Source organism: Numida meleagris, chromosome 9 (genome assembly GCF_002078875.1).
Source record: "Numida meleagris isolate 19003 breed g44 Domestic line chromosome 9, NumMel1.0, whole genome shotgun sequence".
NCBI lineage: Eukaryota > Metazoa > Chordata > Aves > Galliformes > Numididae > Numida > Numida meleagris.
This window is the reverse complement of record NC_034417.1, coordinates 11,841,736-11,867,785: the sequence shown is the minus strand read 5'-3', so window position 1 is coordinate 11,867,785 and position 26,050 is coordinate 11,841,736. Positions and strand designations below refer to the sequence as shown.

General features: G+C 44.2%; 1 protein-coding gene across 4 annotated transcripts in view; it reads left to right on the top strand.

Moving 5' to 3' along the window:
* Positions 1 to 23,247, top strand: part of CEMIP (cell migration inducing hyaluronan binding protein) — a 103,393-nt gene extending 80,146 nt beyond the window's left edge. For all 4 annotated transcript variants that reach the window (XM_021407780.1, XM_021407778.1, XM_021407781.1 and 1 more), the window contains exons 15-29: positions 2,541 to 2,610; positions 3,488 to 3,616; positions 4,328 to 4,413; positions 7,664 to 7,795; positions 9,717 to 9,752; positions 9,836 to 9,991; positions 11,230 to 11,410; positions 12,918 to 13,133; positions 14,032 to 14,243; positions 14,712 to 14,897; positions 15,592 to 15,796; positions 16,598 to 16,684; positions 16,913 to 17,070; positions 18,987 to 19,087; positions 19,713 to 23,247. In XM_021407780.1, coding sequence (XP_021263455.1) covers positions 2,541 to 2,610; positions 3,488 to 3,616; positions 4,328 to 4,413; positions 7,664 to 7,795; positions 9,717 to 9,752; positions 9,836 to 9,991; positions 11,230 to 11,410; positions 12,918 to 13,133; positions 14,032 to 14,243; positions 14,712 to 14,897; positions 15,592 to 15,796; positions 16,598 to 16,684; positions 16,913 to 17,070; positions 18,987 to 19,087; positions 19,713 to 19,840 — 2,083 coding nt within the window. In that variant the 3' untranslated portion in view covers positions 19,841 to 23,247. The remainder of the gene's footprint in view (positions 1 to 2,540; positions 2,611 to 3,487; positions 3,617 to 4,327; positions 4,414 to 7,663; positions 7,796 to 9,716; positions 9,753 to 9,835; positions 9,992 to 11,229; positions 11,411 to 12,917; positions 13,134 to 14,031; positions 14,244 to 14,711; positions 14,898 to 15,591; positions 15,797 to 16,597; positions 16,685 to 16,912; positions 17,071 to 18,986; positions 19,088 to 19,712) is intronic.

Here is a 26,050-nt window from a genome sequence, read left to right as displayed (position 1 = left end):
TAAGCACAGGTTAGAGAAACACCAGTCATGAATACTGTTGTTGCAATTGACCCTCTAATCAGACAGAGTATGGAGTTATTGAGCTCCTGAAGTCCATTCTAGCCTTCTTTCCCTGATTTTCCAGCTCTTTTTCTACTTCAAAATCAAAAATCAAAATCTACAGCCTAGGAATTGCTCATTACTGGCAGCTTGGGGAACCTCCTCATTTTGATCCATGTTTGGTATCTCATTAGCTTTCTTGCTCCTTTCCCTTCCCACCAACTCTTCTTGAGAGAGCAGTAAACTCTTAAAGTGGACCCTGTGTAGTTAACAGCTAGGAAAGCAGATTCCTGACTATAATCCACGGAGCACGGCAAACAATCTGGAGCAAATATGTGGACAGCAAGTTTGCCTTTAAAAGCTGTAAATTGATGGTGGTCATTGAAGCTTTACAGCAAGACTGCTGTGCAAGAGAAGGGGAGTTCCACCACAGTGAAGTTTTGTCTTGAGACCACAGAGCATTGTTGCTGCACTGATGCTGCTGGGAGAAATGAGTGCTCAGATTTTTCTTTAGGGTTTTCTTTTGCTGTAGTTTGAGGGGAAAAAAAAATCTATGCTAAAAAAGCTAATTTCTGACCAACAAGAAGTCAGTGAGAATGTCTCCAGAGTCAGACTTCTGTCTACAAAATGAGACAGTGAGAAGCTGATTGATGCCTAATAGCAGCTAAAAACCTTTGGGTGTTTTCTTTCATTTAAAAATACTCTTAGGCTGCTGAGACTCTATCACTATCACCCATTCTGCCCTCAGAACTAACTGGGGTTTGGTCCAGAGAAATATATTTTTAGCTTTTTACTTTGGCAAGAGAAAGAGATGAAATTCATGCAGTGCTTTCTTTCACATCTGTGTTTGTTTATAAATTACACTTAATGTATCCATTCATAAAATAAGAGTTAATCAGCCATTGTTCTCATTTTCCACATAATTTGCTTAATAGTCAGAGGGACATGTTTTGTGTCATTTGAAATATTATTACAGAAAAAAAGCACTGGGAATGATATGTGGAGGTATAATGAAAAAGTCCTGCTGTACTTTGATCTGCCACGTCTTCCTTTATAAAAGAATTTAAAGACCGATCAGATAAAACCGTTGTTTTGCACTGTGCTCATCCAGCCTGCTAGTGCATGAGTACACCATGGTTGCCCCGTGCATCAACCCACACCATCCCCATGGGCAGCAGCCAAGGCACTCGGCGCAGGGATGAGGGATGAGTGCCAGCTGTGGCTCTGTTGGCTTGGAAGAGGCAGGCAGGCAGCTGCTGCCAGTAATTAAGACAATAGGATTGTGCCAAATGGCACAGTAACATGTCCAATCCACATGGCTCTGAGGAACAGGGCTGGGCTGAGGCAGGTCATTGGGAAATACAGTGGGTTCAAGGCCCTTGAGCCTTGAAGGCCTGTGCCTTCAGAGGCAGTCTATCAATAACCTCAAGTTGTTTTTTCTAGTCCAGCCTCGTATGTCGTCATGGTACTGTCACACGAACCAAATGTTGCCTTAGGCCAGCAAATTCCTTTGGAATAAAAAGCCCCCTTGAAGTCCTTCATAAAAGAGACATAAGGGTTAGGTAGGTTCATCCCTAGAAGGAAGTTTTTCCACTCAGAGGGTGGTGACGCACTGGAACAGGTTGCCCAGGGAGGTTGTGGATGCCCCATCCCTGGAGGCATTCAAGGCCAGACTGGACGTGGCTCTGGGCAGCCTGGTCTAGTGGTTGGTGACCCTGCACTCAGCAGGGGGGTTGAAACTCGATGATCTTTGAGGTCCTTTTCAACCCAGGCCATTCTATGATTCTATGATCCCTTTCAGGAGACTGAATCCCACTCAGCAAATTTAGGGAGCAAGCTGTATGTCTCCTGGATGTTTTGCTCCCAAAGTTCATGTGCCTGTTGGTTAATGATTACTGTATGTCATGAGATGGACTGTGATAGATTGATCTTTCCTCCTTGATGGGAATCTCTCAATTAAGAGTCTTTTTATGTGCATTAGGCAAATTGAGTCCCTTTGTCCCTGAAGAAATGCAGTGCATACTGGGGTGGGAGCAAATAAAGTTAATGAATCACAGCAGCTCTGTGTAAAAGGAGGTGCTAGGGTATACTTGGAAAGCCTTTAGAGGTAATTCATTGGGTCCCTTGATTAAACAAACCTCTAATGAACCTGAGGGCTTATTTGGGGGCAAATGCTTTTCTGTAGCTTGTGCAACAACATATTTACCTTATCATAAAACATGACTGACATCTGACAGCTTCATAGCAGGCTTGGAATTGCAATAGAAATTCCTCATTTAATACTCTGGGGTTTTAAGAGATAAGGCCATGTTCTCTGTCAAACCACAAAGGACAAATGTGGTATGAGAAGAGAAAGAAAAAAAACATCCCCTTTGCCCTTGGGCAAGACCCCTTATCTGGGGTCTTATCAGCTGTGCCTGTACTGCGAGGAGCTGAGCCGTGATTCTGGCGTGTGCTCAAAGTGTCATGTTCATCTCATTCTTTGTTTTCCTCATCTGCAGCGCCGTATCCACCTTTTGGATAGCCAACCCACACAACAACCTTATAAACTGTGCGGCTGCGGGGTCTGAAGTGAGTACAGAAGTTTCTTATTTGGTAACAATTCAGAACTGAGGGCCCTGCGAGGCTGGGGCTCTTTCTGGAATAAAACCTGCTTCTGTTACTCAGGCATTTTTGAAACTGCTAGATAGAGACGTATAATAATGTGGTTAGTGCCGCCAATAAAAGGCAATGTTTTTCCTTTTGCTCCAAACTTCTTATTTCTCCACACTTGCTGTTTCTAGAGCTGGACGGCTTTAACAAAAATTCCCAGCCTTTGCACAGTGTGCAGCCTGAATCAATGAAATAAATCTGACTGCACAGTCCCAGTGAAGTCTTTGGCAATGATTCTGTTGATTGCAGTACAGTAACGTTTGCCCTGAAATTTCAATCAGCACTAACGCTAATTCCACAGAAATCCTTGGTCACGTTGGGAGCTTTTAATTTTCTGCTAAGACAAACAAACAAGCAAACCAAGCCTTAAACAAAGAGATATGGTCTTTGCAAAAGTTCAGAACCTGATTGCCTCAGTTCAGGTTCCTGAATACATTTTTAGACAGCTAAATAAAGTGGATCTGGTTTTTAAGATTTGCACATGCGCGGATGAGAGGGCATCGGTGTATATGTGGTGTGTTATGTGTGTTATGAATTAGAAAAGTCTTATAACTTCAAGATAGATGTCACAGTTTAAATTAAAGCAGCCTGATGTTGCAGCACAGGAGTGTGACTGTAAATACGTGTGTGTGTTCAGCACTCTGCTGAGCGCAGTTAGACAGGTCAATGCTGCTAGCTGTGATTTGTCCTGAAATCTTCTGGCTTATGTCTTGAGGATTTACTGATAAATCCATGGGCTAATGCAGACCAGCAAAGAAGTTCAAGCGAAGGCTCTGATGTCGTTTCTTTTTCTCAGGAAACAGGCTTTTGGTTTGTTCTGCACCACGTGCCAACGGGGCCCTCGGCGGGCATGTATTCCCCTGGCTACTCGGAGCACGTGCCGATGGGGAAATTTTCCAACAACCGCGCACATTCCAACTACCGAGTGAGTCTGCACGCAACTGGAATGCTGCCGTCAAAAAAACATTGCTTTCTCGCTCCAGCTCTTTGGATCTGCAAGCTATTAATGCCTGCGCTGCCTGTTTCGCGAAAAGTTCAAGCAAACTTGTTTGTGTCTGCAGATAGAGCAGCTTGCAGGCTGGTGTGGCAGCACTCTGAGCCAGCCAGCATCCTCTTGGCTCCTGGACGTCACCGCTCTTCCCTCTGCTTGGCTGTGCTAGGCTCATTCTTCGCTTCTGCTTTCCTAAAACAGTGCCTACAGGAGCATCTATTGGCAGCTTGTCTAATTATGGACCTCAACTGCCAGTGTTAGCAATTAACCAAACGGCTTCTAGAAGAATAAATACAGCCACTGTGTCTGATCGCCTTCTCTCACTCTTCCCCTGTTTGCCCTCGGCATGCTGTGTGTGGTGCTGTGGTGAGGACTGCTGGTCCTGAGGCTGCAGCACTGTGTTTAGGTGTATGGGGGTACATTTAGAAGAGAGCTGCAGTTTCAGGAAATCTGGAGCAGTTTGAGGTGGTACATGCAATTCCTGATAGTATTGACGATGCTCTGTTTCATATGTTATTAACAGAAGCAGTTATTAGGATTGTCCAATATACTTTGGCTCGGGACAATTGGAGACAGAACTTGGAAGTGGAAATAACTGTAGAATATGTAAATAAACAGTAATATTACATTTCCATTTTCTTTCAGGCTGGAATGATCATCGATAACGGTGTGAAAACCACTCCTGCCTCAGCCAAGGACAAAAGGCCCATTCTGACACTGATTTCTGGGAGGTAAAGTGTTCTGCACAGTTTGGTTTGGAAAAGACTTCTCTTTAGCTCTGGTTGAGAGCTACGATGTTGCTCCCAAGGAAGATGATGGGGGCAGTTATTGAGGAAAGGATTTCACTTAAATGTCATAGAATCATAGAATCATTGAGGTTGGAAAAGACTACTAAGATCACCCAGTCCAACGACCAACCCCTCCCATGCCCACTAGCCATGTCCCTGAGTGCCACATCCCCTCAGCTCTTAAACACCCCCAGGGATGGTGACTCCATGGTGATTTATCGTTTCCTAACTTCATCTCCCCGTTGCATGTCATAAAGGACCCCCAGCACCGCATCCTCCTGCTGCTGTCTTTGCTCTTTAGCTTGGAGCTGAGCAGGCATGGATATTACATCTGCTCTAGGGTATTCTATTAATTTTTTTGGTAGATGAGGGAGAAAATTAAATGCTGTCTGGCCAACAGCTCTGCTGGGTAGAACTTGCTGCAAGTTTCCCACAAACAGAAAATGAAAGTACTTCCGGGAAATGCTGCTGATCTTCTTCATTCCTTCAGGACCTGCTTGAGCGGAGAACACTTCAGCAGCGGAGTTTACACTTTGATTTCCAATTTCTGTCTAGTTCCAAAGGTGACTGCTGTGATAGTTATGATTAAATGCATGGTCTGACCCTTCATCCCTGGAGCTGTGTGTAGCCTCCATATGACATAACAGAGTCACACAGAAATGCTACAAACCTCTTTACAGAGTGTACTGTGTATCAGCAGAGTTAACCCAGAGGCGGCTCCTGAGAAGTCCCACTCTTACCCCAAAGCAGACCCCCGTGGGGAGGCTGATGTAAGCAAAGGGCTTTTTGCAGGCAAAGTGTACCAGTGTAAGGGCTGGATTTGCACCCTTTTATCTCATTAGAAGCTCAGTCTGGCTCTTAACATAGTTACCAATCCCAGGGAGAGAAAAGGACTTAAATGCTCTCAAGTTGCACCATTTTCTCTCCTGACTTCAGTGCCTCCCATGGCACTCAGATGGCATTTCCCATGGCTGGGTCTCTTGACAGAAGAAACCAAGCAGGGAAGAGAAACATCACTGCTCAGGAAGGGACTGCTCAGTTTTTCCTTTTCTCTGTTCCATCCCTGGGGTGCAGGTTGCCCACGCTGCTGTAGTTGTGCACTGGGCAAGCAGTGCATGGGTGGGTTCTCCAGGGAGCTCATCCTATGCTTTGCATCAGCGCAGTGTCCCACTCCACAGATGATGCTAAAAGAATGTCAAAAATGAATACTGTTGACATTATTTTAATGCCAAATTAAATGAAATAATTAATTCAATAATAAAAATTACAGCTAAAAAAAAAAAAAAAAGAACAACCTTATCTGCAAATACCTCCAAATTTTCTTGAGAACTTGACGCTGCTTCTCCAGAAAGCTGAACGCATGCCTTGGGAAACTACTGGTTGCCACAGGCACAGTAAGGGATTACAAAAGACAATTTGTCCCTTGCCCTACAAGGCAGGAATGACCCCTGGAAGCCGAGGAATTCAATATGCAGTCATGGTTGTGCTCAGTGATTAACCAGCAGTACGGGCTGCAGCTCAGATTATTTGTACTGCTTTCCACTTTTCACGTGTTGAGACTGAAAGACTGATTAAGTGATTATAGCTACACTGGCCAGGGCAGACTTGGACCTAGGCTGGGCAGTTACAAAGCTGGAGAGATTATTCTGCATTCAGTTACAGCATTAAATATCTGGGCAAAAGTCTATACCCTGTAGTGTTATTCCAGATACAAATGGATGTGAATGAAACTGGAATCTATCTCAAAATATCTGTATTTAACAATGTCTAGGGAATTCACAAGGGCTGATAATAAATCTCTCTCTGAAAGCAAATTCATAGTGATGAAGCTGCCAAAGTAATATTCATTTACTGGAACCCTATCAGCCCGATGCTCAGTTTTAGATTGATATGATGGCTTATTAAGCAGAGCAAAGAGCTATTGAATATCTGTTAGTGATTTGACAGCTTGGTCTCGCTACCCGTTGGTGAGACATGAATTTTAATCTTTGGACCATCCGCTGCTGGCACTGAGTTGAATGCTCAGCTGTCAGGTTCTCTAAGCTGTGCCCAGCTGATGGGAGATGCTCCTTCAGCAGCAAAAGGGAATGCTCCTGGGTGAATGGCAGCCAAGCTCAGCAGCGCCAAATCCTTGCTTGGATGCTCTTGCCCGAGTGGAAGCAGACAGGCAGCAGAGGGCACATTTTGCTGCAGCTTCCACTTGTGCCTGCTTCTTTCCTATGTCAGGCCAGTATTTCATCATTGCTGAGAACTTCAAAGCTAGTAAATCTCTTATGTGTGTCCTGGGCGATGTGCAGTGGGAAAGTGGAGGAGCTGCTCTCAGTCCCTCTCCAAGATGTTTTAGTTCCTTTTAATGGGGAGAAACAATTCTCATTGCCACAACATAGCCAAGGTTAGGAGGTAAGAATGCTCCAAACGGGGGAAGAAGGGTATTTACCTAAACAGGAATGTGCTAAAGGGCGGGAAAACCTTTCCTATGAGGAAAGGTTGAGGGAGTTGGTCTTGTTCAGCTTGGACACAAGGAGGCTCCGGGGAGACCTCATTGCAGCCTTCCAGTACTTGAAGGGTGCTTATAAGCAGGAGGTGGACCGAATTTTCACACCATCTGATAGTGATAGGTCAAGGGGGAATGGCTTTAAACTAAAAGAGGGAAAATTTAGGTCAGATGTTAGGAGGAAATTCTATACTCAAAGAGCAGTGAGGCCCTGGCACAGGCTGCCCAGAGCTGTGGGTGCCCCATCCCTGGAGGTTCTCAAGGCCAGGTTGGATGGGCCCTGGGCAGCCTGAGCTGCTGGGGAACAACCAGCCCACAGCAGGGGGTTGGAACTGGGTGGGCTGTAAGATCCCCTCCAACATAAGCCATTCTATGATTCTACGAGTAGTAAAGGATTGAAAAATATCCCAGGCTTTTGGGAGCAATAATAAACTTTCCATGCTTTCAGCAATATATCAGCTATACAATAATGGCAAGGTGAAAGGAAACTTGGAGCAGGTCTTTACAACAGCCTCCCCTGGACCAGCTGTCCCTTGGCAGAGGGCTCTGGCCACCACTGCTTGCCCAGACACGCTGCTTGGATGGACTGCTGTCCCAGAGCTGCTCTCAGCTAGCAGGAACCAGATGCTTAGCAGGGCTGTAGACCAAGCAAGGCTGCCTTCCCTGGCCAACGTTCCTTCTCCCTCCTTCTGGTTGCAGATACAGCCCACACAAAGATGCTGATCCTTTGAAGCCCAGGGAACCTGCAATAATTGAGCGCTTTATTGCCTACAAGAACCAGGATCACGGGGCCTGGCTGCGGGGCGGAGATGTGTGGCTGGACAACTGCCAGTGAGTTTTGCCTTATTTCAACTCTCAGAGTTCAGCCTGGTGTTTATGGCGAGCATAGCTGTGGTTCAGACTATTTATACTGCTTTGCACCTTTCATATGGCCAAGATTGAAATAAAGATGAAACGTTAAGTAAACACAGGCATTATTTTACACAAAGAAAACCTGTTTTTGTCTGAACTGAAGATCTCCTAGATTGTTGGGGTTTTGTTGTGTGATTCTGACCAGCATTCAGAATGGTAATGTGCAAACACACACACACACAAACACACACACACACACACGCAGCAAAGCAAATAACAGCACCTTTTTTACATGAAAAATGAGGTGCTTCAGAAAGAGAGCAGCAAAATCCACCACCTCCCCTGGCTGAGCCTGGTAACAGATCAGCTTTATGTGGTTGGCTGCTATGCTGAATAAGCTGATAGTGATGGGGCAGACATGAAACTATGCATCACAGCAGCAAAGCAGAGAAACCAGGCACATGTGTCTTGTGCTCTTTGAGGGCCATTTCCTGTGCTGGTCAGAACAGATATTTCTTTTGCAGTGGAAAACAGGTGATCTTCTGCTGAGCCAGGTTCTTGATATCAACCACAAAGAAGAAAGAGGAGAAAAAGGAAAAAACTACTTTACAAGGCGTATTGTGATAACCGTGCCATGGGTATCTGCCTCAACTTTATCTGGTGTCCAATTGCTGGCAGGGCTGCCTTACCTCAGAGTGACCCAAACCTCATGGACTGGCTCTAGCAACCTGTCAGATTGGCAAGATCAAGATTGTGGCACAATGCTCTGAAACGTGACGCTGAGCCGTCCTGTTTGTGCTTCCTGGGATTATATGAACCAGGGATACCTAGTGCATGCCGTGGCCAACAAGTGGTGTCTTTGCAGACTGCTCACATGTCGTGTAGAGTTTGTGTTGCTGAGTGCCACAGACAGAGGGTACCAACTTTCTGAGTGCATTACCTTGCTTTATGAGCTTCCAGTAGCAGCCTTATGGGTGTATCGGAATTCAAGGAAGCGGCTTGTAAACTGTAATTGTCTTTATGGCCACAGTAATTTCCGTTTCTGTTGCTACAGTAAGACTTATGTATTGCATTAACAAAACAAATGTTAATATGGCATGCAGTGTATGTTTTATGAGGCTGCAGATATTAAAGGAAGGTGATGTTGTGTAATGGACTGCCACCTAGAGACAGGAGCAGGACAAGGCAGAGTTGGGTTTTACTTGGCTCTCCGCCGGTGGCTTTAATGTGTGGGAGAGATCAGGGATAGAGGTGTATATTTACTGGTGTAAATACCATCAAGATGTTAACTCAAACTATCGTATTACTCGTAGCCTCCCTGTAAGCTGGAGGCACAGATCAGAAGTTGTCATCTCATCTAAAAGCTTTAGAATGTCAGCAAAATTGGAGAACATTGACATTTTTGTTTTTAATAAGGAAGGTCTGATCTCTGTCTTCCTGTTAGTGAAAGAGAAGCCAGGCTGCTTCCATAAAATTTCCCCTTGTAGAATTATGTCATGAAGGTGGTATGTGATGCATGAACACAGGGAAGCACAGAGGTGTGTGTAAGGCAAAATATTATTAAGTAATAAAAGCTATTTGGAAGGAGAGATGAACATTCTGTTTTTTACCTAACAGTGAAAAGAGTGCTGTCGTTAGATACAGGGAAAAAATGTTATCAGACAAATTATGGCCAGCAATCACAGACATAACTCCCACTTGGAGCAATCAGGTGCACATCTACTGCTTCATGTGACCCACATGTACTACAAGATGTGCCAAAAAAATATCTTCCAAAAAGGAAAGAGCATGAAAAATCTTGAGTTCTCCACTAAGCCCATCTGCTCTCTGCTTCACTGGTTTTATACTGACATTATTAAACAGAGAAAACCCTTCTGAAGCACCTCTCTTCTCTTGGCAGATTTGCAGACAATGGCATTGGGCTGACCCTGGCAAGGTGAGTGTCACACAGCCTGTGCTCAGCCTGGGGCACGGGGATGGTGTGAGCAGCCCTTTCACCTCCAGCCCTTTCCCTCCTAGCGGTGGGACCTTCCCTCACGATGATGGCTCAAAGCAAGAAATCAAGAACAGCTTGTTTGTTGGTGAGAGCGGAAACCTGGGCACCGAGACGATGGACAATGAGATCTGGGGACCTGGCGGCCTGGATCACAGAGGCAGGACCCTGCCCATCGGCCCGTAAGTTCAGCTCAGCATGTCATCACACTCAAAGTTTCCACTCTCAGTACCAACTCCAGCACAGTGTGGTTTCTTCACCACAGTTTAGTTTTGTAACTTGCACATAAAGGGTTTGGTTCCATGCCTTTCAATCCCAAAGTCCTAGCCCAGATTTAGTTGGAGAGCTCAGCACTACTGTTACTATTGCAGCTGTGCTACAGGAATTTCATTCCTTCATTAAATAGTTTCAAAACATCCACAGAACTTTGTGTGTGGCCTCTTCTTTAGTCCTACAGATTGGTTTGCATGTGAAGTAATGTTTTGCTGTTATTTCTGAAAACATAGTTATCCTAAGGGTAGCTCTACGGTGACCAAACAGCTCAGCTGATGTTTTGCTGGCACATTATGTGTCTCAGCTTTGCTTGTTGGTAGTGATGCAGTAGGTTTTTGTTAACCATAGTGATAATGAAAAGCCAATCTGCTAGGACTCTCCTCCTAATTATCCTTTCCACAGAAATAAGTGGGCATCTGTCATTGTGTGTGTTGTGTGCAGAAACTCACAGTGGCAGAGCTGTGAGCTTGCCACCATTCATATGAGCAAGGGATCAAACTGGTTTATTATAAGTGAAATATGAGACTTCTCCTCCTCTTAAGGAATTTAAATATCGCATTCACTTAATCAGTGTTAAAACAGTGTCATCTTTACCTTGCAGCTTCTATCAGAAAAGGCTCTTAATAAAGTTTCACGAGTATGTGCCTCCTCAGTTGTTTTCAACCCTATCTTTGATATCTCTCCTTGTTTTCTAATTCATTTTTACTGCAGTTGCATTGCACTGTTTCTCCACAAGTTGGAGAAAGATGAGCTGGGACTTGCCCAAGGGGTCTATGCCTATCTGAGGAGTTTCAGGTTTCGCTGCTGCAGAGCTCATTTTTGATGGCAAATATGAATTTATTCATTTTTAGGTTAGTACCTTGCCATTGCTGTAAGTTCTTTCTCTTGAGGAGTACAGACTAAATAAAGACGATCAGTCTCAGACATGAGAGAACTCGAGATGAACTTGCAAGATTAAGAAGACCTTACAGACCTAAAAAGCAGGGAAATCCCTTCTCTTCCAAAACACTAACTCAGGAGCCTTTCTCATGGCTGTGCAAAATGATAGCAGCTGAGAAACAGGTGCTGCAGGACTGTCCACATCCAGAATACGTTCTCAACCTCATGTCATGACTGTGTTTCTCTCTCTCTTTCCAATGTGTTTTAGGAATTTTCCCATTCGAGGGATTCAGTTCTACGATGGCCCAATCAATGTCCAGAACTGCACCTTCCGCAAATTTGCTGCCCTGGACGGCCGGCATACAAGTGCCCTGGCCTTCAGGCTCAACAATGCCTGGCAGAGCTGCCCCAACAACAACGTCACCGACATTCATTTTGAAGACGTCCCCGTGAGTTATCCTTCCCAGCAAGGCCTGTCAGTTGGCTTGGAAGTGGGTTTGTGGACAAAAAGGGTGTAACAGCCTTTTGGAGAAAACAGGAGATCTGCAAGGGCTGCCCATTGTCTTTGCCAGAAACAAAGAGAGTGGCAGCTGAGAAAAAGAAAGTAGGATGGATGAAATAATAAGCAAATCTGGTTTGCAGCAAACCAGGAGTATGAAAAAAATAGTGGCGTCATGTGAAAATCACTTCCATTCTTGTTTGTGTTAGAAACTGTTAAAACAGGGTGGAAAATCTGCACATGGGCCCCAGTTCTGCAGACATAAATGAGAGCAGAACCCAGCCAAAAAGAGGCTGACAAATGTTGAGTTACAATATGAACTTCTGGGTGCTGGTCTGAACCTCGTCTGGGGGTCTGTGCTTTAGAGTTATTTCTGTATTTGCTTGCACAAATATGAGCTAACTCATTGCTGATGTTCACCTCTAGCAGCTGTTAAATCCAACTGCCAAACATGACAAACAAATAAATAAAGTGGTTGGGAGTGAAATTTTTTGGGTTGCTTAACTTTCAGAAAGTTAGCAGACTTGCTCGGATGTCAGCAAAAGTGCTGACTAGTGGTCCTCATGCCAAATGGGATGGGAAAGGCAAAATTCCCCTAAAAGTGTTGACCTGTTACTCTCTCACGTCGCACCAAGCAGGCTGGTGACATGACATTTATTTATGCTGGATAAAAATATCAGTCAGAAGTTGCCTGAGCAGTCATTTCCCAAAGGAGGTGACTGACTTTTCCCAGCATCAGTATGACTTTATGTGGCTTTGGAACCTTAAAAATGTATTAGCAGACAACGAGTGAAGTGGCCCTAGTGAAATTGCTCTGTCTCCTGAACCTTTCTCCAGAATTTTAAAACAAACCTTTTCATTGCTACAGCTGCAATTCGAGTTGTTTTAGCCTTTCGACCGAGGTCAGCAGGAAAATCTGTGTCTGCTCTGTCTGACAAATCAGACACGCCTTTAAGGAGCATGACCCAGCTCTATACTAACTTCAGACTTAACGAAGAGGCAGTGTGCAGGTAAAGGAGAGAAAACCCTAACAGTCCTGTACCAAATGACACTGATGTTCCTGCCAGCTAACAAGACCAACTCAACTGAAAATGATTTTGGTGCTTTCTTCTTTGGATGCTCCGTTTTGGAAGTTAATAGCTTTATTAGCATGTAAATGTTATCTCAGAACACCTGCAACTCCAAACGTCATCTGGAGGCATGGAGCCTCAGTGCCATTGAACATCAGGCCTGCAGTGTGTCATGCTGAGCAGCCGAAAATCTGTGACTTTGAAGAATCATGGCATTAGTGCATACACTGATTTCTTCACGCATAAGTTTGCCCCCAAACCCAACAGTATTTATTGTCAGAAAATTGGTCTGTTGAGCCATTTCAGTGACCTTAGCTGTCCTTTGCTTTGTACTGTAAGTGATTAATTCCTTTTGGTGACATGAATGTGTTTCACTATTTTGTTTAGATTACCTCAAGGGTCTTCTTTGGAGAACCTGGACCCTGGTTCAATGATCTGGATATGGATGGTGATAAAACATCCGTTTTTCATGATGTAGATGGTTCTGTGTCTGAATATCCAGGCTCATACCTGATAAAAGAAGATAACTGGCTAATCAAACACCCAGACTGCATTGATGTGCCTGACTGGAGAGGTTCTATCTGCAGTGGACGCTATGCACAGGTAAAGATGCTTAATTTGCAGTATCATTATCACTATGTTTATTTTAATTCTCTTGGCATTGTAAAGCACAGCCTGTGGAAATGTGCTTTCTTCAGGGTGCTCTGGGTTTAACTGCAAGTGTGCGCAGGCAGTTTTGAACACAAAGATCTTGTGCGTTGATTCGGATTCTTTGGCCTGAAACAACTTTTACTCCACAAGCACTAACAGATTAATGTTCATATATCTACCAGCTACTGGGTAGGGTAGGGTTATTTCGTCTCACTCCAAGGAGGGAAGTGCTGCCCACAGTACTATGGTAAGCGTGCTGAGGAGTCAAAATTAGACTTCAGCTCTCATGATCTTTCATCATCCTGTTGAGTAACCACCAAACCATTCTTCCCACCATGCGAGCTCCCGCCCTACTGTCTGGAGAGAGTCCTTGCTTTTCTCTGTTAAGTAAAGTAGTGCCTTTTTTTTTGTCTTAGGTGTTGAGAGTATTGCTTTTTCAGCATAGTGCCACTAAAGTCAAGCTGTAACGACTGGGCTGGTTTTCCTTCTCAAATCCAGACAGAAGGGTCCTTGTTTAACACAAATCAGATGTCAGATGTCCCACAGCTGATCTTTGCCATTAACGCTGTGAAGTACTTCAGCTCCACTGTAGGCCTATCTGGGGCCTTAACCAGCATACTCTAAATAAGGAAATGATCTTTATTTTTCCCATTTTTTTAAATTAATAAACAAACAACAAAACAGTCCATTTTGTTAAAAAAAGAAGCTGAAGAAACGGAATATACAGGTTTTAAGTGTACAGGTCACTGCTGAAGTAACAGACCTCACACAAGTTCACAGCTGTTGAGTGGCTGAACCTTTAATGTATTACTGTAATTCATTAAACACTTGATGATCTTTTTACATCTAGATATACATCCAAGCCTACAAGCCAGCCAACCTCAAAATGAAAATAATAAAAAATGACTACCACAATCATCCACTCTACTTGGAAGGGGCTTTGAGCAAAAGCACTCATTACCAGCAATATCAGCCAGTTATAACTCTGAGGAAAGGCTACACCATTCACTGGGACAAGACAGCCCCTGAAGAGCTGACCATATGGCTCATCAACTTCAACAAGTGAGTGATCCAACTGAATTCCAACATTCCAGCTCAATAACGTAACTGCACGTTTTTAATGGGTGAGGCCATTGCCATGTGAACTCTTCCAGAATGAACATTCTTGTTCCAGGAAGTCCATTGAGTTCACCATCTTTTCATTTGACATCTCAGATTCCTGTTTAATCTCTGGGGAAGCCCCACAAGATAACACAGTTCATTTTTGGAAGCCTAGATAATTCATTCCCGGTGCATGGAAGTCAGAGGTGTAGATGTCGGGAGCAGATCTGACCCCCGTTGCGTAACCAACCCATAGAAGTTATGTCTAATTTACATTGCATTGATTGATCCCAAGCCATTAAAATTTTAACTGGCCAGGAAAAGAATAAGTTACATTTTGGAGTGAATTATTTAGTTTGGCTTTTAACATGCACAGGAAAATAATAGTAATGTGTCGACTTGTTACAACCTGGGTCTTTGCTGTTTCAGGAACGACTGGATCCAAGTAGGGTTTTGTTACCCTAAAGGGACGACATTTTCCATTCTCTCAGACATCCACAATCGTCTCTTGAAGAAAACGTACAAAACTGGAACCTTCTATAGAGTCTCTCAAATGGAGAAACTAGAGTACAGGTATCCTAGCAAAGGATACTACTACTGGGATGAGGACACTGGGTAAGGAAATGGCCCTTGATGATTTGGACACCCTTTTGAGGAAGCTGCTGGAATTCTGAGCTAACGCCATTAGCAGGGATCACAACAAAACCAGAAATTCTTTCTGGGAATGTGACCAGCATTTCATTTTATTGGGACTCCGATGACTGCCAGTCATTTGCAGGCTGTGCTGTGCTGTCCTGCCATTTCCTTTGGGAAATGCTTTGCTAAGTGAGTACAAATTAGGAAAAAAAACCACAAAAGTAAAGTGCAGACCATAGTACTGAACTGGAGACCCACCCAACCTTTTTTGTTTTGAACCGCAACCATTTATCAGTCCTAAGACAGGGATCCATGAGAACCAAGAGTGCAAAGTCTGTTGTTTTTTTTACAGAATTAAAAAAATGTGAAAAAGACCTAGAGATCTAAAATACAAACTATGTATTTCTGCATAAATGAACGTTATAAGTAGAGCTCTAAGGGAGTTCAGATGTCAGCTAATCTCTCTTAGGTTTCCTGACCTTCCCAAAACATTTTTGAGATGCAGGCATCCTTTTAAATGTATATGACATGTCTAGCGTTTTCAACTGCTGAAAGCAGCACTGAGGGTTTTCAACATACATTGTTGCAAAGTATTAGGAAGGAGTCCACTGAAACTTAGTCACTTTTTGCATTGAACTCAAGGATGCTCTTCACTTTTCTCCCCTACACACAGGCTGCTGTTTCTGAAACTAAAAGCTCAAAACGAGAAGGAGAAATTTGCTTTCTGCTCTGTCAAAGGCTGTGAACGAATAAGGATCAAAGCTATGATTCCAAAGAACGCTGGCGTCAGTGACTGTCAAGCCACGGCTTATCCCAAGTACATCGAGACGCCTGTAGTAGAAGTGCCAATGCCTAAGAAGCTATCTAGTGCACAGCTGGTAAAGTAGTTGATTTCCTATCACAAAATTATCTGTTATTCTAGCACATATTGTTCCTATAGTCATGGAAAGACTTTGTAATGGATTCAGCATATCCCATGCCTCATTTTATGAAATGGATCAGACGTGAGAAACTGTATGAAACAGATTCTTGCAAGTTCCAAGTATGCAGGTCCTCAAAGGATGGAGCAATTCAAGACCTCAGCTGAAGTTAAATAGCCAGTCTTTTGGGTCTCGGTTGTGAAGTGCTGTGCTTAAAAGCATGGGATAAATAGTGGTGAGCTGGAAGAGAGCTTGGTCCAGGGAATGTGATGCTGGAGAGATGCAAGTTGTCTTTCCTGGCCTCCACCTCCTCCAGGCTGTAAGGACAACAGCGGCAGACAAGGGACTGTGCTGCTAAGACTCTCGTTCATATAAAGGATTTTGCATAACGCTGTGTCTCCTACATTCTGTCCAGTCTGATTCTGAGGCAAAAAGGAGGATATTTATCTCATCACCCTTGAAGCAGGAATGCATAGCAAAGCCTCAGAGAATTATGTATCAGCACCGTGAAGTGAGAATCGCTTACCCTCTGCCATTTGGTGAAACAATTTAGATGCAGACAAGATGAGCAGAGAGGTTGCCACCGTGCCCAGTCTCATTAGGAATGCAATTTGGCAAGTCACAGCTCATTACGTAGCTTTCTTCTTGACTGAATTCTGAGGTTTAAAGTGTTTACTGAAAATGCAGCACTCAGGTAATGGACATCCTCATTAAAAACTCATTTTTCTCTTTTTCTCTTTTTTTTTTTTTTCTGAACAGAAAACGAAGGACCACTTACTAGAAGTGAAAATAGAAACTTATAAGAAACAGTACTTCCACCTAAAGGATGACTATGCATACATCGAGGTAAACAGGTCTTTTCAGTAAACTTTATGGGACAAAAGATTTGAGTCACTTTTCCTTTGTATTTTACAAAAAAGAAAAAAAAGCAGATCAGCTTGACCTCAGAGATCTGGAGTTCTGCCCTTTGATGTAATGAGCAAAAATTCAAAGCTGTTAGTGCTTCTTAGAGATGATTATTTTGCATTTGTGTTTCTTCAATAAATGGATAATATTCCTTCCCCCTTCCCACAGGTTGATGGTGTAAGGTATTTCCTCACCGAAGAGGGTATTCAGCTGATAGTGATTGATGGACATCATGGGAAAGTAGTTGATCGAGTAACATTCAAAAACTCAATTCTACAAGGAATCCCAGCACAGATAGAAAATTATGTCAACAACATCGAAAATCAGTGAGTAATTTGGTGTTGGTACGGCATAGCGTATAAGAATGCTGTACAATACATCTTTTTGTGGTTTTGGTGACCCAACATGGACCAGACTGCCTGAGCTAACAGTGTGCTTTTGTACCTGCTGACTCCGAGCCCAAATGTGAGCAGGATGTGCAGGCAGCAGAGGATGCAGAGCGTGTGATTTAGGAACTGATCGAGCCCCCAGTAAGCTGCAGAGCTGCATTTGACTAATAAACTGCAGATCCACACTTATGCTGTGGGCTAGAGATAACTCAAGGCTTAAGTTCAGAAGTAAACTTGAGCACGTATTGGTACAGATGTGTACCGTTTACATTTTCCTACTGCCTGCACACTTTCTCAAATAGCAGAAAATCCCACTAAAAAAATGCATTCCTCTCTGCATGTGTTCCCTACCCATACCTATGGTCTTTGTGCTTTATTTTTTAAAGTATGGGCATCCAGAAATGCAGGGTTTTTCAGGTGGGTGGTAATTACCCAACAAATGCTCTTGCATCCTGGAGGACAGTGGGTTTGTCTGCTGGAATAGTGAAGGAAACGACATCAGAAATTCTTTATCTGAAGGGGTTGTTCCTACAGTGGTTTGTGGAGAGCTGTGGGAAGTGAATACATTTCCTTGCTATTAAATCTGTTTTGATTTGAAAACTAGTATGTATCATTTAATACAAATGTGATTACTTTGCTGATGAACCACCTGTAACAATGGTGGGCAGATTGACAGGGCATTGTTCTAGGATTTATTCTACAGACTCGGGGGAAGTTTTATCATGGTGCCAAGCTTGTGGACACAAAAAAATGTTTTAAATAATCCTAAAGGTTGCAAAGAACGTGCCAAGTGGTTACTGCCGAGAAGTGTGCTAGTTACTCACTTTTCTTTCATTAAACAAACAAAGAGAAGAAGGACATTTCCAAGAGGCCATCATTCTTTGCATGAAAGTCCAATCTCAATCCTGGCTAAAGCCTGCTGTTTAGGTTCTTTCTTACTTTAGAGGATGAGTTGTAATTAGGCTTTAGGTGCATTTACGTCTAGCTGAACCTCATATTGCTTTATCTTGATGAGTGTTAGAACTGGATTAGGATTGGGATTAGGATTAGGGTTAGAGTTAGGACTGGAACTGGATACAAAATAGCTCAGATATCATTCGGCTGTGTGTCCTTGCGAGGGCTGAAACCTCAAATCATTCTCCTCCTTTAACCAAAAGCTTTCCCAGCCCTCCCCCTGCCGGCCTTTCCAATCCCATCAGGCAAAGACTTCAGCTATGACCACAAAACTTCTTTAATCCATTTGCTGGGTGAGGTGCCATTCAGCTGCAGGTGGGCACCGTGCAGACGGAGGGACCGGACAGCTCCCTCCCATCTGCAGCACAGAACGTGAGTCCAGAACGCCTTGCCAGCCTCTCATCAAGAGACTGCTTGAAAAACCTTTAAATAGGTTTATACCCTCGGGGATGTGAGAGGAGTTGTTCCTAGCAATGAGAAGTCTTTCAGTTCAGTTCTTTCAGTTGCAAGGTGGAATGAAATGATTTCATCTAGGCAGATGTTCGGTTATTCTGCCACGCAGATTTAAGAGCTGAGTGAGAATGGCATCCCAGCCCTACTAAACATCATAGAAAAACTTTCACCAATAATAAAAAAAAAAAAAAAAGGAAAAAAAGAAAAAAAAGAAAAAAAAGAAAAAAAAGCAAATTCTGTCTGCTTCCTAGTAGGTTTTGTTTGCATTATTGGAAAAGTTACCATATGACAAAGCTGTCAGCATTGACAAAAACCATTAAAGAGAAAGCATTGCAGTTCATAGGTGACTTTGGGTCACACAGACAGGAGTTACCTGTCTCAAGCCAGACGAGACAGGAATGGTTCCTAACTCCTCACTTGTTCATAAATGACTTTGTTTCTTTCAGTTCTATTGTGCTGGTGACATCTAAAGGAAGATTCATTTCAAGAGGACCATGGACTAAAGTACTGGAGAAACTTGGAGCAGAAAAAGGTTTTAGTTTAAAAGGTAACTGCCTCTAAAAAGCGCAGTTCTGAAATACCCTTTGATTATTCCCCTGTGTGGTTCCCATAGAGGCTCCTTTTCTGGGCTTCTTAACTTCACCTTGCCTGTCCTATCAGCATGTGCTCAGACATCCTGGGAGCAGGTATTTACTTACTGGGAAAGGCTGTATCTGCTGCAGTGTCGAGTGCAGTAGATCTACTGCAGAAACCAAGTGTCTTGATTTCAATGCATCACTTACTTCACTAGTATATTATTCTTCCATGCATATTGCTCTGGTCAGCTCTAACTGCAAACCTTTTTATTCCTGAGTGTATGCAAACACGCAAACAATGATAGCTTCAGTGGACAGCTCTGAAGGGGGTTTCCTGGTCTCTCTCTCCTCTGCTATGCATCACAAAGGGGCTATTGTTAATTAATGGAAGCCTAGAAGTTATGTGTACAATTTTAATTAAACCTGATTAAGAAAATATTTCTTTAATACCTCAGTAATGCATTATTGGCAACATTTGTATGCACATTTGTGCTCCTGACTGCCTGCATCAGTCCAGTGGTCTGGGTGCAGCCATACCTATGGGTGTCTCTGTTTGCAGCCCTGGTGCAATCCTAATCTATTTGTCCTGATTTGCAGAAAAAATGGCTTTTGTTGGATTCAAAGGCAGCTTCCGTCCTGTCTGGGTGAAGCTGGTCACCAATGAGGACTCAGCTAAAATCTACCAAGCTCTGCCAATTCCTGTGGTGAAGAAGATGAAGTTATGAGGACACAAAGCTCTGCCTTCTGGCTGCCAGCACTGCTCCAGCAAGATGGACTACTGACTGTACGTGACAGGCACATTATAGTGTGCTCCAGAAGTGTAGCATTTTGTTGTTGTTGTTGTTCAAAAAAGAAATCTTACTGTAAGTAGCTAAAGTGGCCACATGTGATGGAAATGCGTTCCTCTGTGCTCAGCACGTGTTCTGTGATCGTCGGCACTTGCCAGTTGACTTCCATTGATGTTGACGCTCATGTCACTAAGCAAGGTTTGACCTGATTTGCAAGCTGCTGATTTTATCAGCATGCCCATGGTATGCTGTCTCTGGAAAGGTGAGCTCTAGGGCTAAAGGCCACTGAGGATTGTTGTTTGTACCAGCCTCTAACTTACCCAAACAATTTTTTTCCCCTGGAGTAACCAGCCAACTCAAAGCCTGGATGAAACTCTAAGGTAGAAAGCGTGTATTTGAATGATTACTTAGATGCTAGGAAATATAACTGGACAGCAATACTTTACCCTAAATTTTCTGTGACAGCTGATCAAGTTCTTTGGGATCTGTGTTGTACATACATGGCACATAGTTGAGGAAGAGAGGAGAGAGGAGTGAAGCAAGCATACAAGAAGAGACCGATGCAACCACATCTTTCTGCTTGCTCATAAAACTGTGGTTCTCCTGTAGCTTCAGGTCTCTTAATAGTTGTTTCTCAACTGGGAGGTTTTCCTTCAACAAGCAGCCATAGTCTACAAAGAAAGACCTGTCGATCAGCACAAACAGTTCCAGCCCTTTCCCTTCAGTCCTGCCATATAATAACATTCAGGGCCGATCTAGAAGGTTTATGGTAGACAGTCAAAAAGGGCATACTGTTCAAGATTTCCAGTTCTCATCTGGGAATGCTGGGACTTGTGTTTCTCAGCCACAAATGGGGTGAGCAGCCTTTACTTTTCCAGACTGTGTTGGTCTGTTGGGTATTGCTTTCCAGCCATTGTCCTTGGCCTTTGGGCCATGAGTATCCTGACCTCCTGGAAGAGTTACATGAAATCAGAGTGGAAGGTGGCAGAGGTGGAAGTCTTGAGGTCTTACCAGATAGCTAAAGAATTAGAGTGGGAATCCCCATACGCTAGTTGGATGTCTTGTACTTGCTTCCCACCTCCTTCAAAGCATTAGCTGGTAATGAAGGCAGATCAGTGCGGGTCAGGACTCCTGCACAGACATCTCCTGAAGATGGATAATTAAGCACTATCTTGTAAAATTTTGTAAGCACTTCCAATGTTCAGTGATGTTTCTATTTGTTGCTCAGAAGTGCCATGAAAGCATATGCACAGGCTGTGGCTGTTATAAGGAGGTGTAAGAGGGAGGTTTTAAAAGTAAATATAAGAGTCAATTTTGCCCATTTCTGGGTTTGTTTCCCCTCTTTGTCTCTCTGTGCCCACATTGCTACAGAAATTATTCTCGCTGCTGATAATTACTTCATTTTGCTCTGTTTTAATTAGAACTCCAGTAACTAAATTGCTTTTTTTTCCCCCACAGTATCCAAAATATTGTCTTTCAACTAGAATGAAGGAGCATTGATTCCGCAGGTCACTCCACAACTGGGCTGATGCTGAACCCTCTCAGCTCTGTCCCTACTTTTTAGGTCAATATCTCTGATAGACAAAGCAATTGTATAGAAAAAGTCAGGTAGCACTTAGGGCATATTCCCTTCCAGCCTCTCCTGGGTTTTGAAACTGGAAATGTTCTTTTCAGTCTTATATCCAAGCTTTCCCCTTTCCCTCCCTTGCTTCTCAACAAGAGCCTGTTAGTGAAGGAGCAGCACAGTTGTTGTTAGGTGGTGTTTTGTTGTTGTTTTTTTCCCTGATGTCTTAACGATGGTTTGAGGATTTCACCCTCAAATCACAAACTCTTCCTTGAAAACATCCCTTTATAGTTAAGCCATGGTGAGCCAAACATCACTTCTCTGACATTCTTTGATAGCTGAAACAGATTCAGATCCCTGAAGTTGAGAAATACACTGAAATAAGTCCGTGAGCATGTCAGGCTGGTTAATGTACACATCTTCACTATGCTGTGGCAGTTCTGTTCCTATAATTGCACCTGTACCAGTGGAGCACACATGCGAACATGAGATGGACCAAAGCATGAGCATTTCTTTCATGAGCACTTGACATGGGCAGGAAAGCGAGGTTCAGAATGTACCTGGTTTGGGATCTGGTTTTCCACACCCCACTCTGTGAAGCACTGCTTCCCTGTGTTGCTGGAGGTTCCTGATCTGTGTGCAGATGCTTGGGAGGACCATGCCCTAGGCTGGTTTCCTCAGCTACTACAAGAGCGCTGCATTCGTGCTAGAGCTGTAGCTTCTGATTTGACAATTTTTGGAATTCTCAGGGTGAAATCACAAGACTTGGCTCTAGGAAAACTTCTTCCAAAAAACATCTTTTCTTATTAAGCAAAGAACACTTGTAAGTAACTCATTCTATCATGCAAAGCTTGTCACATGGGGCCTGTTTGGAGCTAGGGCTGGGTCTTATGCTGTGAATACTTAGGACAGGATCACTGCAGTCTGTAAGCCTGAGGGATAATGGAGCATCACAGCAGTGTAATGGGGCAGACACTCCTGTGAAATGCAAAGGGCTCCCACTGATGTGAATGGGATGAAGTCAGTGGGTTACGCTGAAGACACAGCTTAGCCTGATGCCATCACCGGTCAGCAATAGCTTTGTGCCATATGGTTACTTTCTAATCTTTGACTGTTGTAGAAATTGCACGTGCACATTTTGACTAGTGAATTAACTGGCTGCTTGTACTTTGTACATCCCTTTAACAGTCCCTGCACCAGCTGCAATGATCCTCTTTGTAAGGTCTTATTACTGCAAATGTTCCCATCTCTGCCTACCCGGTTGCCACTGTCGGAGTGATTTTTTGATTGGATTTTGTTTGTTTAGATGTTTGTTTGTTTGGATGTTTGGGCTTTGGTTTTGTTTTTTTTTTTTTGCATTCTGTTCAAATGCTTGTTTTACCTGTCGCCGAAATAGCTGGTCCTTTTTCGGGTTAGATGTATAGTGTTTTGTACATTTTCTTAGAGACTTTCCAATGAAAAAGATATATTTTCTATTTATTTATTACAATGGCACTAAGACAACTAAATTGCAGACATACGAAGCATCTTTACGGGAGTTTAGCATTGGCTAGGTTGTTAAGGAGGTTGGCAGTCTGGCTTTTCTGATAATCTGCTTTGCACTTGAAAGCTCTCTATGTCCGCAGAATGTGGTAATGCATTGACTGTCTGTTTTGTGGTGACAAGAGCTGCTGGGACATTCGTTCCAAAAGATTGTGGCTTACAACTGAAATAACGTGTAGTTGTTTGGAGTACACAAGCGTTTAACAAAATAAATATTCAATGCAAGTTTCTCATTTGACTTTCGTGTCTTGCCTCTTCAGTGTACCTCTGTAACGAGGAGCTGGCGTTTGCTGGAAGAGCTCCTTCTGCAGCCAGCTCTTTTCAGACCATTGCACCCAGTGTCTCAGCTTCACTCTTAGCAGCTTGCTTTCCTAAGGAGATACAGGCAGTGCAATGCCGCATGGAGACCAGCCCAGGACTCTACGTCATCTGAGAGAGAGATACACTGCTCCTCGATTATGTCCAAAGACAAAACCAAACATCTTTAGTTTCCCTTGTGAGGCCTTGGGGAGGTCCTGGTGTCCTCTGTCTATTTCCCACCCTATGCTGGGAGCACACCCCTTGCTGCTGGAGGGCAGGGGATGCTGTGGGGTGTGAAGGGAACCGAGAGGAACCTGCTGCAGCGGTGGCAGAGCTCTCAGACCACGAGGCAATGAGGAGGCTGTCGGTGCAAGCATCAACAGACCAAGGGCACCTGAGTCATTGTGTATTTCCAAGGGGGTTAGTGATAATCCCACATTCATGTTCCACCCTCCCTGATGCCTTGGTTCCCTGCAGTTGTCAGCTGACCACAGCACAGAGGGACTGCTGCCTCAGCACACAGAGCATTAAGTGCCGATGTAAGGCTTTTGTTTCCCTCTAGGTACAGCTGAACAGTGGCTTACCTGGAATGGAAAGGTCAGAAACACCACTGTATGACAACAGGCCTATACATGTATACATACACATTTTAAGGAATTAATTATATTTTCTACTGCAGGTGCTAACACACCTCAAAGCAAGCTTTTGCAGCACCACTCAACAACAGTTTCTAGCACGGACTGTTTATCACTAATTGTTATTTTAAAGCTTCACCTTGCAAACACAGCAGGACCCTGCTGCCAGCAGTGTGCTGCTCCACTTGCCTCCCTTACTCTCAAACAGCTATCGTATAGACACGGATAGACACATACACATTTTACATTTGCTCATTTTACATTTAATCCTTCAAGATGCTAAAGGGTGATGTGAAGAGGGTTCACCCCCTCCCCCCCCCGCCTCTTAGGAGTGGGTGGTTAAGACTTGTATGTATATACAATATAAATAGGAAGATGTGTATAAGATGCATAGGTGTGTTTGTGTATCAAGGTGTGTGCATGTATGTGTAAGTCCTACAGGGGTTATTGGAGACCAGAGCTGGGGGAGCGGCTTACATTGAGCAATACTGTTCAAATGGTGATGGGACATGGGAATGTGGGGTGGCAAGAAAAGATGGGATTGAAGATGGGGGGGGGGGACATGGCCTTGCCCAGGGTTAGGGAGCTGTAGCAGAAATGCTGTCACAGCCTGAACCAGTGGTTGAGCACCTGGTGGGAAGGCAGGGCCAACCCAGGGGAGCTCAGGTGCATGTGATGCAATTCACCTGAGTGACTGGAAGGGGATGTAGCCAGGATCCACCTCTTCCCAGACCTTGTTTTGGGATTGGCAAGGGTATTTTGCTCAGCCTCCTCTTCCCCGGACTAAACAGCCCCAGTTCCTTTAGTCGCTCCTCGTAGGGCATATTCTCCAAGCCCTTCACAAGCCTTGTTGCCCTTCTTTGGACCTGCTCCAGCACCTCAATGTCCTTTCTGTACTGAACACAGTACTCAATGTGGGGGGGCCTCACCTGGGCTGAGTACAGGGTCAGGATGACCTCCCTAGTCCTGCTCATCACACCATTCCTGATCCAAGCCAGGATGCCATTGGCCTTCTTGGCCACCTGGTTCACACTGCTGGCTCATATTCAGCCGACTGTCCATCAGCACATCAGGGTCCCTTTCCGTCAGGCAGCTTTCCAGCCACTCCTCCCCAAGCCTGTAGGGTTGCCTAGGATTGTTGTGACCAAAATGCAGGACCCAACACTTGGCCCTATTGAAACGCATACGGTTTACCTTGGCCCATCGATCCAGTCTATCCAGGTCCCTCTGTAGTGCCTTACTACTCACCAGCAGATCAGCACTCTCTCCCAACATGGTGTCATCTGTGAACTTACTGAGGGTGCACTCAATACCCTCAACATGGCATGATATGTTGAGACATGACAAAAAGGTCATTAACAAAGATCTTGAGTAGGAGTGGCCCCAGTACCGAGCCCTGGGGGACAACAATTGCGACTGGCCACCGCATGGATTTAACTCCACTGACCACAACTCTCTGGGCCCGGCCATCCAGCCAGTGTTTCACCCGGCAGAGCATATGCCCATCCAAACCATGGGCAGCCAGCTTCTCCATGAGACTGCTGTGGGGGACAGTGTGAAAGGCTGTACTGAAGTCCAGGTAGACCACATCGACAGCCTTCCCTTCATCCACTAAGCGGGTCACCTTGTCATAGAATGAAATCAAGTTTGTCAGGCAAGGTCTACCATTCATGAACCCATGCTGACTGGGCCTGATCCCCTGGTTGGTCTTTAATTGATTCGTGATGACTCTCAAGATTATCCATTCCATAACTTTCCCTGGCACTGAGGTGAGACTGACTGATAGATCTACAGCTACCAGGATCACCTTTCCAGCCCTTTTTAAAGATGGGCATCAAATTTGCTAGTCTCCAGTCCCCTGGGACACTCTCTGTTAGCCAGGACTGTTGAAAGAAGATGGAGAGCAGCTTGGCAACCACATCTCCCAACTCCCTGAACACTCTAGGGCGCAATCCATCTGGCCGCATGGACTTGTGGGTGTCCAGCTTTCGAAGCAGGTCCAAAACCATTTCCTCGTGGATTATGCAGGGCCTATTCTGTTCCCCATCCCCATCTTCCAGCGCAAGGGGCTGTGTGCCCAGGGAACAACGAGTCTTACTATTAAAA